Genomic DNA, 14,270 nt, shown 5'->3' on the forward strand with positions numbered 1-14,270 from the left:
TATATATTAAGTTAATCTAGTCCTTAATTACAGAGCAAGCTGTGGAGGACTCTGACGCGTTAGAGGGCTCGCCCTCTTTGACTAGGTCTCATCCCTCTGTTTATTGTGAGGAGGTTCTAGTAGATCAGCCTGCTCAACTTTGTTCTACATGCCTTAATAAAGTTACAACATCTAAGAGCAAACGGTTGTGGGCCTCTTTTCTTCAGCCAGGTTGGAGTAGCCAGAATAAAGACTCATACATTATGATTGCTCCAGAATTTGGTTTGTGGATCTAGTTCAAATGATCTTCTGCCCACAATGCATGTTTTTTTCTATCAGGATCTCACAAAGATGATCCTGGGGGCAATTTTTTCACTTAGTGCTGTCCCAGAGATTTTGACAACTTAATTTATACTAGGAAACCTGTTATCAGACGTATTTATCATAAGGTTTAGCAAGACGTTGTCTACTGGTGTGCTCAAAAGGGGATTCTATTGAAATTAGTTTAGAATTCCTAGAGTTCTCAAGTTCCTGCAGTAGTTGGAAAAGAGGTGATAAAATATTAGTTTTTAATTTCTTCAAGCAAGAGTTTTTTGTTTTAAATGGTAACGGTGTGTACTATTTACTCTCAGGCAGCAGATGGATGAAGACTTCTGCCTGGAGGATGATGATCTTAGCATTTGTAACTAAGATCCAGTGCTGTTCCCACAGAGGCTGAGGGGTACAAGAAACTTCAGTGTGAGGAACGTTTTCATGCTACATAGCAGTGTTCAGTCATTTTTTTCTGGAGAGACTGTGTATTTCAGAAAGGCTGACAGTATCCCCATGAGGGTAAGGGTAAGCAGTAATCCTAAGAGCTATAGAAAGGCATTACTAAGCTTACATAAGGGGCTAATTACAAAAATGGTTGACACTGAGTTTTGAATGTTTGTGGGACGTTTTATGAACTGGGAGTGCTGTTAACGTTTTTTGGGCAACTTTATTGAGGGTACACTTGGCTTATTTTTTGGGTCTCAGAACCCACATGGCTAGTTTTAAACCGCTCTGGTGCGGTTCTTTGAGGCTGTAGAGACATTGAGTGAGATGGGCGGGGCCTATTTTCGTGCCTCAGATGCTCAGTTGTTTTCACTCAGTAAGCAGCAAGCTCCAACTCCTGAGTGCCCTTGTGAATGTTTTGGGCCAAATCGAAGCTTTAACCCCATATTTACTATCTCTGAGGGCAGGTAGGCGCCACAGCAGGGTTGTGGCAAGGTGCTGGGGGTGTTTTTTCCGGATTTAGGCCTGATTTCAATCTGGTTTGCACATTAAGGGGTTAAATGTTAAATTTCCTTGTGGAGCAAACTTAACTACACATATTGAGTCTGCTTGCAAAAATTTGAAAAATTTGGTGCATTTTAAAGCAGTTTTGCAGAACGTGTATGCTTTTTTTTCTCTTAAAGGCGCAGTACCGTTTTTTAAGATTATTTTTTTCACTAAATAAAGTGTTTTCATGCTTGTTTGTAGTCATTACTAGCCTGTTCAACATGTCTGACATTGAAGAAAGTCATTGTTCAATATGTTTAGAAGCCATTGTGGAACCCCCACTTAGAATGTGTCCCTCATGCACTGAAAGGTCAATAAATTGCAAAGAACATATTTTAGCTACTAAAAGTATGTTGCAGGATCTCAGTCAGAAGGGAATCAGGTTATGCCATCTAATTCTCCCCAAGTGTCACAACCATTAACGCCCGCACAAGCGATGCCATTTACTTCTAGTGCGTCTAATTCTTTCACCCTGCAAGATATGGCTGCAGTTATGAATACTACCCTCACAGAGGTTTTATCTCTGCACTACCGGATACTCTTTCCTGCTGATGTGAGCTGTTTGCTCCCTTATGGTTTTATCCTGTATTCACCACCAATAAAGAAAATGTTTTTTACCTTATACTAAGGATTTCTTAATTCCTGTGAGTAGGAGTTGCTGTGGAATTTGCATACACTGGAACTTTTGTTTGCGTTCTAACGGGGACGCTTTTCCAGCTGCACCCTCCAACAGGAACAGGCTCCCTTTGACGTGTGCACGCTGAAGAAAACGCTGCCGGATATACACGTGGTGCAGGTGAGCGCCGTGGATCTTTTGCTTGCTGTTTTATCTAAGCTGCCTGGGTTGCAGGGGAAGCGCAGTAGGTCTGGTGTGAGAACAAATGCTGAGCCCTCTGACGCTTTATTAGCCATATCCGATGTACCCTCACAATGTTCTGAGTTAGGGGTGAGGGATTTGCTGTCTGAGGGAGAGATTTCTGATTCAGGAAAGATGTTCCCTCAGACAGACTCAGATATGACGGCTAATAAATTTAAACTAGAACACCTCTGCTTATTGCTCAGGGAGGTTTTAGCGACTCTGGATGATTATGACCCTATTGTAGTTCCAGAGAAATTGTGTAAAATGTACAGATTTCTAGAGGTTCCTACCTGCACTGATGTTTTTCCGGTCCCTAAGAGGATTTCGGACATTGTTACTAAGGAGTGGGATAGACCAGGTATTCCGTTCGCTCCCCCTCCTACTTTTAAGAAAATGTTTCCCATATCAGACACCATGCGGGACTCGTGGCAGACGGTCCCTAAGGTGGAGGGAGCTATTTCTACCCTGGCTAAGCGTACAACTATACCTATTGAGGACAGTTGTGCTTTCAAAGATCCTATGGATAAAAAATTAGAGGGTCTCCTAAAGAAAATATTTGTTCATCAGGGTTTTCTTCTCCAACCTATAACGTGCATTGTTCCTGTAACTACTGCAGCTGCTTTTTGGTTCGAGACTCTGGAGGAGGCTCTTCAGGTTGAGACCCCATTAGATGATATTCTGGATAGAATTAGGGCTCTCAAGCTAGCTAATTCTTTCATTACAGATGCCGCTTTTTAACTGGCTAAATTAGCGGCATTGAATTCAGGTTTTGCCATTTTAGCGCGTAGAGCTAACGCTCTATGCGCTAAAATGGCAAAACCTGAATTCTTTGCCGCTAATTTAGCCAGTTGAAAAGCGGCATCTGTAATGAAAGAATTAAGTCCTGGTCTGCTGATGTGTCATCAAAATCTAAGCTTTTAGCCATCCCTTTCAAGGGTAAGACCCTATTCGGGCCTGAACTGAAAGAGATCATTTCAGACATCACTGGAGGGAAAGGCCATGCCCTTCCTCAGGATAGGACAAATAAGATGAGGACCAAACAAAATGATTTTCGTTCCTTTTGAAACTTCAAAGGTGGTCCCTCTACCTCTTCCCCTGCTGCAAAGCAAGAGGGGAATTTTGCTCAATCCAAGTCAGTCTAGAGACCTAACCAGACTTGGAACAAGGGTAAACAGGCCAAGAAGCCCGCTGCTGCCACCAAGACAGCATGAAGGGGTAGCCCCCGATCTGGGACCGGATCTAGTAGGGGGCAGACTTTCTCTCTTTGCTCAGGCTTGGGCAAGAGACGTTCAGGACTCCTGGGCTTTAGAAATCGTAACCCAGGGGTATATTCTAGATTTCAAAGATCCTCCTCCAAGGGGGAGATTCCATCTTTCTCAATTGTCTGTAAACCAGACAAAAAGAGAGGCGTTCTTACGCTGTGTAGAAGACCTATATACCATGGGAGTGATCTGCCCAGTTCCGAAAGCAGAACAGGGGCAGGGGTATTACTCCAATCTGTTTGTGGTTCCCAAAAAAGAGGGAACCTTCAGACCAATTTTAGATCTCAAGATCCTAAACAAATTTCTCAGAGTCCCATACTTCAAGATTTGGAATATTTTACCAATGATCCAGGAGGGCCAATATATGACTGCCGTAGACTTAACGGATACGTATCTACACATCCCTATCCACAAAGATCATCACCAGTTCCTCAGGTTCGCCTTTCTGGACAAGCATTACCAGTTTGTGGCTCTTCCCTTCGGGTTGGCCACAGCTCCCAGAATTTTCACAAGAGTTCCATTCCTGGGAACTCTGATAGATTTAGTGGACATAAAAAAAATTTCTGACGGAGGTCAGTAAATCAAAGATTTTAACCATCTGCCGAGCTCTTCATTCCATTCCTCGGCCTTCAGTGGCTCAGTGTATGGAGGTAATCGGACTAATGGTAGCGGCAATGGATATAGTTCCGTTTGCTCGCTTGCATCTCAGACCACTGCAACTATGCATGCTCAAACAGTGGAATGGGGATTATGCAGATTTATCTCCTCAGATAAATCTGGATCAAGAGACCAGAGACTCTCTTCTTTGGTGGTTGTCACAGGATCATCTGTCCCAGGGAATGTGTTTCTGCAGGCCAGCATGGGTCATAGTGATGAAGGACGCCAGCCTATTGGGCTGGGGTGCAGTCTGGAATTCCCTGAAAGCGCAGGGTTTGTGGACTCAGGAGGAGGCTCTCCTCCCGATAAATATTCTAGAACTGAGAGCGATATTCAACGCGCTTCTGGCGTGGCTTCAGGCAGATTCATAAGATTCCAGTCGGACAATAGCACGACTGTAGCATATATCAATCATCAGGGGGGAACAAAGAGTTCTCTAGCGATGATAGAGGTTACCAAAATAATTTGATGGGCATAGACTCACTCTTGCCATCAATCAGCAATCTATATCCCTGGAGTGGAGAACTGGGAAGCGGATTTTCTAAGTCGCCAGACTTTTCATCCGGGGGAATGGGAACTCCATCCGGAGGTGTTTGCATAATTGATTCAGCAATGGGGAATTGGATCTGATGGCGTCTCGTCAGAACGCCAAACTTCTTGTTACGGGTCCAGGTCAAGGGATCCTCAGGCAGTACTGATAGATGCTCTAGCAGTACCCTAGTCATTCAACCTGGCTTATGTGTTTCCACCATTTACTCTCCTTCCTCGTTTGATTGCCAGAATCAAACAGGAGAGAGCTTCAGTGATTTTGATAGCACCTGCGTGGCCACGCAGGACTTGGTATGCAGACCTGGTGGACATGTCATCTCTTCCACCATGGACTCTGCCACTGAGACAGGACCTTCTGATTCAAGGTCCGTTCCAGCATCCAAATCTAGTTTCTCTGCGGCTGACTGCTTGGAGATTGAACGCTTGATTTTATCCAAGCAGGGTTTCTCTGAGTCGGTCATAGATACCTTGATTCAGACTCGAAAGCCTGTCACTAGGAAAATGTATCATAAGATATGGCGTAAATATCTTTATTGGTGCGAATCCAAAGGCTACTCATGGAGTAAGATCAGGATTCCTAGGATTTTGTCCTTTCTCCAAGAAGGATTGGAGAAGGGGCTATCAGCTAGTTCCTTAAAGGGACAGATATCTGCCTTATCAATCCTGCACAAGCGTCTGGCAGATGTTCCAGACGTTCAGTCGTTCTGTCAGGCTTTAGTTAGAATCAAGCCTGTGTTTAAACCTGTTGCTCCGCCATGGAGTTTGAATTTAGTTCTTAAAATTCTTCAAGGGGTTCCGTTTGAACCTATGCATTCCATAGATATTAAGCTTCTATCTTGGAAAGTTCTGTATTTAGTTGCTATCTCTTCGGCTCGAAGAGTTTCTTAATTATCTGCATTGCAATGCGACTCGCCTTAGCTTGTTTTCCATGCTGATAAGGTGGTTTTGCGTACCAAACCTGGATTCCTTCCTAAGGTTGTTACTAATAGGAATATTAATCAGGAAATTGTTGTTCCTAATCCTTCCTCTAAGAAGGAGCGTCTGTTGCACAACTTGGACGTGGTTCGTGCTTTGAAGTTTTACTTGCAAGCAACCACAGATTTCCGTCAAACATCTTCTTTGTTTGTTGTCTATTCTGGAAAACGTAGAGGTCAAAAGGCTATGACTACCTCTCTTTCTTTTTGGCTGAAAAGCATCATCCGTTTGGCATACGAGACTGCTGGACAGCAGCCTCCTGAAAGGATTACAGCTCCCTCTACTAGAGTGGTGGCTTCCACATGGGCTTTTAAAAATGATGCTTCTGTTGAACAGATTTGTAAGGCTGCGACTTGGTCTTCGCTTCATACCTTTTCCAAATTTGATACTTTTGCTTCTTCTGAGGCTATTTTTGGGAGAAAAGTTCTTCAAGCAGTGGTGCCTTCTGTTTAACCATCTGTCTTGTCCCTCCCGTTCACCTGTGTCCTGTAGCTTTGGTATTGTATCCCACAAGTAAAGGATGAATCCGTGGACTCGTCATACCTTATAGAAGAAAAGTAAATTTATGCTTACCTGATAAATTAATTTCTTCTATGGTACGACGAGTCCACGGCCCGCCCTGTCATTTTAAGACAGATTTTCTTTTTTGATTTTAAACTTCAGTCACCTCTGCACCTTGTAGTTTCTCCTTTTTCTTCCTGTACCTTCGGTTGAATGACTGGGGGGTGGAGCTAAGGGAGGAGCTATATAGACAGCTCTGCTGTGGTGCTCTTTGCCACTTCCTGTTAGCAGGAGGATAATATCCCACAAGTAAAGGATGAATCCGTGGACTCGTCGTACCATAGAAGAAATTAATTTATCAGGTAAGCATAAATTTACTTTTTCCCCAGTTCCTCCTCATTGTGCTGGAGACACTGTTGAGAAACGGGCACCCTCTCACCACAAATGGTGGTTTTGTCCCCTACTCCGAACATACTGGGACAATATAAATAAACATGTTGATATCACTTTAGGGAGTCCCCTTGAATTTACCCCAACTATGGTTCTACTGAGCGATATCCCAAATATCACCTGTATGTATAGGAGGAAATTACTCCATTGTATGCTTAACTGTGCTAGACGCTTGATACCTAGGTTCTGGAAGAAAGTGGTTATCCCCACATATTCTATGTGGGTTAGGGAAGTGAGCCATGTACTTGAATTAGAAAAAATATATTACACGTTTATAGGTAAACAAGATTTTATTGCTGATGTTATATTTATCTGGGAACAAGGTATATAGATTCATCATAATGATAATGTGTTCAATTAGTATTACTAATATAGCTGTATATTGTAGTCTAAAGCATCCCATGATGCTGGAAGCATTTGCGCTTTTGAATAATTTCCTGATAAAGGAATCACTAAACTACATTGAACTATCCCGAGGTTGCTATTTTTGATCCGTAACTGGTTGTTGTTGGTATCTGTACAGTTGTGCCTTTGTATTCCTGTAACCTTGTTCGGAAAACAATAAAAATCATTTAATTGGAAAAAAAAACCTTAACATTAAAATTATTATATTCAATAAGAAATTTAGTAAAACATTGTGGGCTAGGTTACAAGTGGAGCGTAATAATTAACTAGCCATTACAAGTGGCTGGTATCGATACCGTGACCTCACGGTAGCAATTAGCACTCCGAAAATTAACCAGAGTTCTCAGAGATCTCTGGTTAATTTTCTAAAAGTGCCCCAAATGCCCTCAACATAAAGAAAAAAGTAGCAATTTTTTTAGAAATGAAAAACAACCGATTAAGACAGCTTTTGAGGTCTAAAGTTGGTGGGAGGGGGGTGTTAGAAAAATAACGATACTGAAAAGTGCCTTTACATTGCAGTTTATGGGAACCGTGTGTTCCCATAGATCGCAATGTAAATATTTGTGTTGATATGTGTAATATACATGTGTATATTACACATATCAACACGTATATATATTCATACACATATATATTTAAAAATTCTGCCCATCGCTGTGCTACTTACCCCCTTTCGCTGCCCAAGGTTCTGATGCTGTCTATAGGAGCCTTTGGAAGTGTGCTCTTGACCGCAATGCTTCCTAGCAATGCAAATGCAAGCTCACTTTCACATTGTGATTTACTTGTGATATCAGCGCATATTATCACAAGCGATATTTAGCGCTCCACTTGTAATCTGGCCCTGTGTCTTTCATTTGGAATAACTATGTTTTATTGATAAACTTGTTAATAGCTAATGTATAGGTCACATGCATCATTTACTCACTTTCTTAATGCTCTATAGTTATGTAAAGTGAATAAATGATGTGCCTGTAACATATTCATTATCTGATTTGTTTCTCATGAATGGTCTTATATTAATCTCTCTTCCTTTACATTTTTTTGCATCTTATTTTGTAGGAGATGATTGATGAAGCTGATCGAGATGGTGATGGAGAAGTGAATGAACAGGAATTCCTAAGAATTATGAAGAAGACCAGCTTATACTGAGCAACATCGGTTAACATTGAATTACATTTGGAAGGAATGGTTTTCTCATTGCAACAAGGCATCTAGGCATTATTAAAAGGGAACACATTTACAAAATTGCCTCAAGTGACCATGGGTCATAGATATATAAAAATTCATGTATGTGATGGACATACATTGTTGATGGATTGTGTTTTAATCGTTCTGCTAGTAATGCGTCTGTTGTCCTGTCATACTGTATTTGTGTTAATCCATACACTTTGCATTAAGTGCCACTTAGCACATTTCTTATGGGATATGTTAAAATATTTTCCTTTTTTAGTTAAGTGGAAAAATATGTAAAAACAGCTAGCAACAGTCTCATATCTCTCTTAAAAAAAAAAGTACCCAGTGATTACATACTTGATGGTTTATAGAGGGCGGTCATCTGTAAATTATTTTTTGTTGTTAGAAATGAATATGGCTGCTAATTTGGTTTATCACACTTGCAAAGGGACATATTCAGGTTCTAAGTGAGGTATATTGTGCCTTTTTGAAACCTTCCAGTGGACTTCAGTCCTGTACCGTACCGTTTCCACCTGTGTAGAGTAAATATATGGTTATTCATGAGCACTTGGGTTATATGGTTCATGCACTACCTCTGTAAACTAAGACCATATGTTGTTGGGGGTTTTTTTTTACTGCATTTTATGTCTTGTATGTTTTGGGACTGGATTTACATAGCTTTTTACAAATATAGATTCCAAATTAAATTGTTACATTCATATAATTCTTAATTGGGAAACGTCCGTCACATCACACACATACACTATTAAAAACACTTAAACCCTGCATTGTTCATTTTAGTAAATAAATCATGAAATAAACATGGGAAGAAAAAAACGTAGATCTGTGATTATGGTCACAATAGGGAATCTGTTGAAGATCTACTAAACAATAATCCGAATTACTCTATTATAATTGCCAAAGTTAAGCTTGGATGCTTAAAGTATTGTAAACTAATTGGTTTATATACTACTAAGAACTAAGTTCTTGTTATACCGGAGGCTGTGTTGATATTATCAAAAATAATTACACATATATGGTGTGAGAATATGAGAGCTTCCTTTAAATTTAGTATAAATAAATATAGTATAATAAAATAGGTACATTCCTTAAGAATGACTTCATATTTTTGCCCGCTAGCAATTGTCTCATGTGTTATGTATGTAAATGACCACAATCAGGGAGACAGATCTAATTTTTTTTCTTCCCATGTTTATTTCATGATTTATTTACAATGAACAATGCAGGGTAAACGTGTTGTTAATAGTGTGGTGTGTGTGTGTGATGTGACTGACGTTTCCCAATAGAGAATTGAATGTATCAATTTAATTTGGAATCTATCTTTGTATGCTCTATTAATAATTAATTATAGGGAAGGGGCATCCTGTTTTCTTTTGCATATTTTTGCTACCTTGTATATAATAAGATTTTGTTTTTGTCCCAACCCTACTAAAGGTGCCAGGTGAATACAATGTATTACAGTTGTGGCACCGGTAGTAATTACATTCAGAGCTATTTTTTCTGCCTTCAAAATCATTGCACAGTTGGTATAACTCACACCTTCATATTGGTTTCTTTAGTACTGACATCACTAGTACCATAATAAATATCACAAAGGTGTAAGAGAAAACAAAATGTAAACTTACCAATAAAAGTAATGACATATGAAGGTCTGCCCTGACATGCTTAATTATATGAATTCCTCTCTAGTTCTGTATTCTTTCCTCAAATACGGGCCATATAGGACCTCATACTATATGGTTTATATTTAGGAAAAAGAAGCAGCATTCTGCATACTCCAAGAAGGTGGTAAATACCACTTGCAATTTTATATATAGATATATATATATATATATATATATATATATATATATATATATATACACAAACGAGTAGAAAAGTATCAATATGGCTTACCAGTCATGGGTTAAAAGCCAATAGGGAAAACGTTACTAGTCCTCGCAATGTTAAAGATAGAAAAACGTCAAATTTCTAAGTTGTCCGTGACTAGTGGACCACTGGAAATCCCAAGCTCTGTGTGTGTGTGTGTGTGTGTGTATATATATATATATATATATATATATATATGTATGTATGTATGTATATGTGTTTATATAATGAATATGTGTGTATGTATGTAGATATCTATTTCACATGCAAAGAAATTTATTTTTTGTTAAGTATAGTTCATGCATTGTACGTACATTTCTCTTTATTGTAGCAAGTTTTCTGTGTGCATTATAATATAATATATTGATGTGTTTTTATAAAAGTGTTTTAAGCACAAATTTGTTATACATTTGTAATGTCTGTAAGTTGGCAAAACCTTTCCAGTAAAAAATGTGCGAGAACCCATGAATATCTGGTACAGAACTATCTCTGGATTTAATATATTGCTTATTATTCGTAATTTTTGCCGCTATTACAAAAAAAATATCAGGGTTCATTCTAAAGTTTACTTTACTTTAAAGGGACATGAAACCCACATTTTTTCTTTCATTATTCTGATTATAAACAATTTTCTAATTTGCTAATATTATCAAATTTGTGTCTTTTTCTTGATATACTTTGTTAAGGAGCAGCAAAGAATTTCTGAGAGCTAGCTAAACACATCAAGTGGGCAGCTAGCTCCCAGCAGGTCATTCTGTTCCTACCTAGGTATGCTTTTCAACAAAGTATATCAAGAGAATTAAGCAAATTAGATAAGTTTTTTTTTTCCATCTAAAGGGGAGGAGAGTCCACGGCTTCATTCATTACTTGTGGGAAATAAGAACCTGGCCACCAGGAGGAGGCAAAGACACCCCAGCCAAAGGCTTAAATACCTCCGCCACTTCCCTCATCCCCCAGTCATTCTTTGCCTTTTGTCACAGGAGGTTGGCAGAGAAGTGTCGGAAGATTCGGAGTAGTCTCTTATGAAGGGTAGTACTCTTCGAAATGGGACTGGAGTTTTAAGTAGTCCTGTCAGCCTCTCAGTGAGAGCTTGGGTGAATGTTAGAGTCCGGAGATGCAGGGAGAGTCTTTCTGCGAAACCATCCCAACTCATTTTAACAGCTCCATAAGCAATCAGCGTTGACAAGTTTTTCTGCCTGCTTTCCTCACTCAAGTCCATGTCAGGAGCGATGCTACTACACTGTCACACTTGAGAGGCCATGTTCCTGTTCCATGGCATAGATTCTGGTAAGATAGTTTCATTTTTTATACATGTAATGAAAACGCAGAAGACAGGGTCACAGTGTGATACCTTTTATCTTTATAGAATCAAGGGTTAATATTCCTGGTAGGGGGATTACTGAACAGGGGGGGTTTGTACATGATATTTTTTATTGTGTCATTGCTGCGATATGTGTGAGATGAGGCTCTGGCAATGGGTGGACTTTAAGTTTAATTTCCGGGAGTATTCGCGCGGCTGATTTGGCTCGTTTTTCTCTCTAGTGCAGGGGCGGTCCTGCAAGGCATTCCTTCTGACCGGGTGTGGCCTAATCAACTGTAACGGTTTCTGTGGTCCACACGTAGGAGTTGGTGAGTGCCCCGGCCATTGGAGGTTATAAAGGTGCCATTTTATAGCCTTTATTGTCTGTAATAAAGGCGCAAGCTATGGAGGACTCCGACGCGTTAGAGGGTACTCCCTCTTTAACAAAGTCTAGTATCTGTGTTTATTGTGAGGAGGTTCTGGTAGACCCGCCTGCTCAACTATGTTCCATATGCCTTGATAAAGTTACAACATCTAGAAATAATAGAATGTCTAGTACTACTGAGCCGTCCTCTGAGGGTTCTCCGTCCCATGAGATGCGTTCCCTACATTCATCTCCGAATACACATGCAGCGCCCCAGGGCACGACTATTTCTCTTGTTAAGTGTATCCAGTCCACGGATCATCCATTACTTGTGGGATATTCTCCTTCCCAACAGGAAGTTGCAAGAGGATCACCCACAGCAGAGCTGCTATATAGCTCTTCCCCTCACTGCCATATCCAGTCATTCTCTTGCAACTCTCAACAAAGATGGATGTAGTAAGAGCAGAGTGGTGTATTATAGTTAGTTTTTTAACTTCAATCAAAAGTTTGTTATTTTTAAATGGTACCGGAGTGTACTGTTTCATCTCGGGCAGCATTAGAAGAAGAATCTGCCTGTGATTTCTATGATCTTAGCAGAAGTAACTAAGATCCACTGCCGTTCTCACATATTCTGAGGAGTGAGGTAACTTCAGAGGGGGAATGGCGTGCAGGTTTTCCTGCAATAAGGTATGTGCAGTTAATATATTTCTAGGGATGGAATTTGCTAGAAAAATGCTGCCGATACCGGATTAATGTAAGTTAAGCCTTAAATGCAGTGATAGCGACTGGTATCAGGCTTATTAACAGAGATACATACTCTTATAAAAGTGTAATATAAAACGTTTGCTGGCATGTTAATCGTTTTTATATATGTTTGGTGACAAAACTTATTGGGGCCTAGTTTTTTTCCACATGGCTGGCTTGATTTTTGCCTAGAAACAGTTTCCTGAGGCTTTCCACTGTTGTAATATGAGTGGGAGGGGCCTATTTTAGCGCTTTTCTGCGCAGCTAGAATTACAGACTGAGACACTCAGCTTCCTTCTGCATGATACAGGACATCTCTGTAGGGCTCAAAAGGCTTCAAAAGTCGTGTTTGAGGAGGGTAACAACCACAGTAGACTGTGGCAGTTGTTGTGACTGTGTTTAAAAACGTTTTTGACATTTATTATTCCGTTTTTGGTATTAAGGGGTTAATCATCCATTTGCAAGTGGGTGCAATGCTCTGCTGACTTGTTACATACACTATAAAAATTTCGTTAGTGTAACTGCCTTTTTTCACTGTTATTTCAAAATTTGTTTCTCTTAAAGGCACAGTAACGTTTTTTATATTGCTTGTTTACTTGCTTTAAAGTGTTTTCCAAGCTTGCTAGTCTCATTGCTAGTCTGTACAAACATGTCTGAAACAGAGGATACTTGTTCATTATGTTTAAAAGCCATGGTGGAGCCCCATAGGAGAATGTGTACTAAATGTATTGATTTCACCTTAAACAGTAAAGATGGGTCTTTATCTATAAAAGAATTGTCACCAGAGGGGTCTGTCGAGGGGGAAGTTATGCCGACTAACTCTCCCCACGTGTCGGCCTCCCGCTCAAGGGACGCACGCTAATATGGCGCCAAGTACATCAGGGACGCCCATAGCGATTACTTTGCAGGACATGGCTGCAATCATGAATAATACCCTGTCAGAGGTATTATCCAGATTGCCTGAATTGAGAGGCAAGCGCGATAGCTCTGGGGTTAGACGAGATACAGAGCGCGTAGATGCTGTAAGAGCCATGTCTGATACTGCGTCACAATATGCAGAACCTGAGGACGGAGAGCTTCAGTCTGTGGGTGACGTCTCTGAATCGGGGAGACCTGATTCAGAGGTTTCTAATTTTAAATTTAAGCTTGAGAACCTCCGTGTATTGCTTGGGGAGGTATTAGCTGCTCTGAATGACTGTGACACAATTGCAGTGCCAGAGAAATTGTGTAGGCTGGATAAATACTATGCAGTGCCGGTGAGTACTGATGTTTTTCCAATACCTAAAAGGCTTACAGAAATTATTAGTAAGGAGTGGGATAGGCCCGGTGTGCCCTTTTCCCCACCTCCTATATTTAGAAAAATGTTTCCAATAGATGCCACTACACGGGACTTATGGCAGACAGTCCCTAAGGTGGAGGGAGCAGCTTCTACTTTAGCAAAGCGTACCACTATCCCGGTTGAGGACAGTTGTGCTTTTTCAGATCCAATGGATAAAAAATTAGAGGGTTACCTTAAGAAAATGTTTATTCAACAAGGTTTTATTTTACAGCCCCTTGCATGCATTGCGCCTGTCACTGCGGAGGCGGCATTCTGGTTTGAGGCCCTGGAAGAGGCCATCCATACAGCTCCATTGACTGAAATTCTTGACAAGCTTAGAACTCTTAAGCTAGCTAACTCATTTGTTTCTGATGCCATTGTTCATTTGACTAAACGAACGGCTAAGAATTCCGGATTCGCCATCCAGGCGCGTAGGGCGCTATGGCACAAATCCTGGTCAGCTGATGTGACTTCAAAGTCTAAATTACTCAACATTCCTTTCAAGGGGTAGACCTTATTCGGGCCTGGTTTGAAAGAAATTA

At 40.4% G+C, this 14,270-nt stretch overlaps 1 protein-coding gene across 1 annotated transcript in view; it reads left to right on the top strand.

Annotated features, from left to right (window-relative positions):
* Positions 1 to 10,471, top strand: part of CETN2 (centrin 2) — a 129,818-nt gene extending 119,347 nt beyond the window's left edge. The window contains exon 5 of the mRNA XM_053699446.1: positions 7,999 to 10,471. Coding sequence (XP_053555421.1) covers positions 7,999 to 8,088 — 90 coding nt within the window. The 3' untranslated portion in view covers positions 8,089 to 10,471. The remainder of the gene's footprint in view (positions 1 to 7,998) is intronic.
* Positions 10,472 to 14,270: the final 3,799 nt, after the last annotated feature.

Source organism: Bombina bombina, chromosome 1 (genome assembly GCF_027579735.1).
Source record: "Bombina bombina isolate aBomBom1 chromosome 1, aBomBom1.pri, whole genome shotgun sequence".
NCBI lineage: Eukaryota > Metazoa > Chordata > Amphibia > Anura > Bombinatoridae > Bombina > Bombina bombina.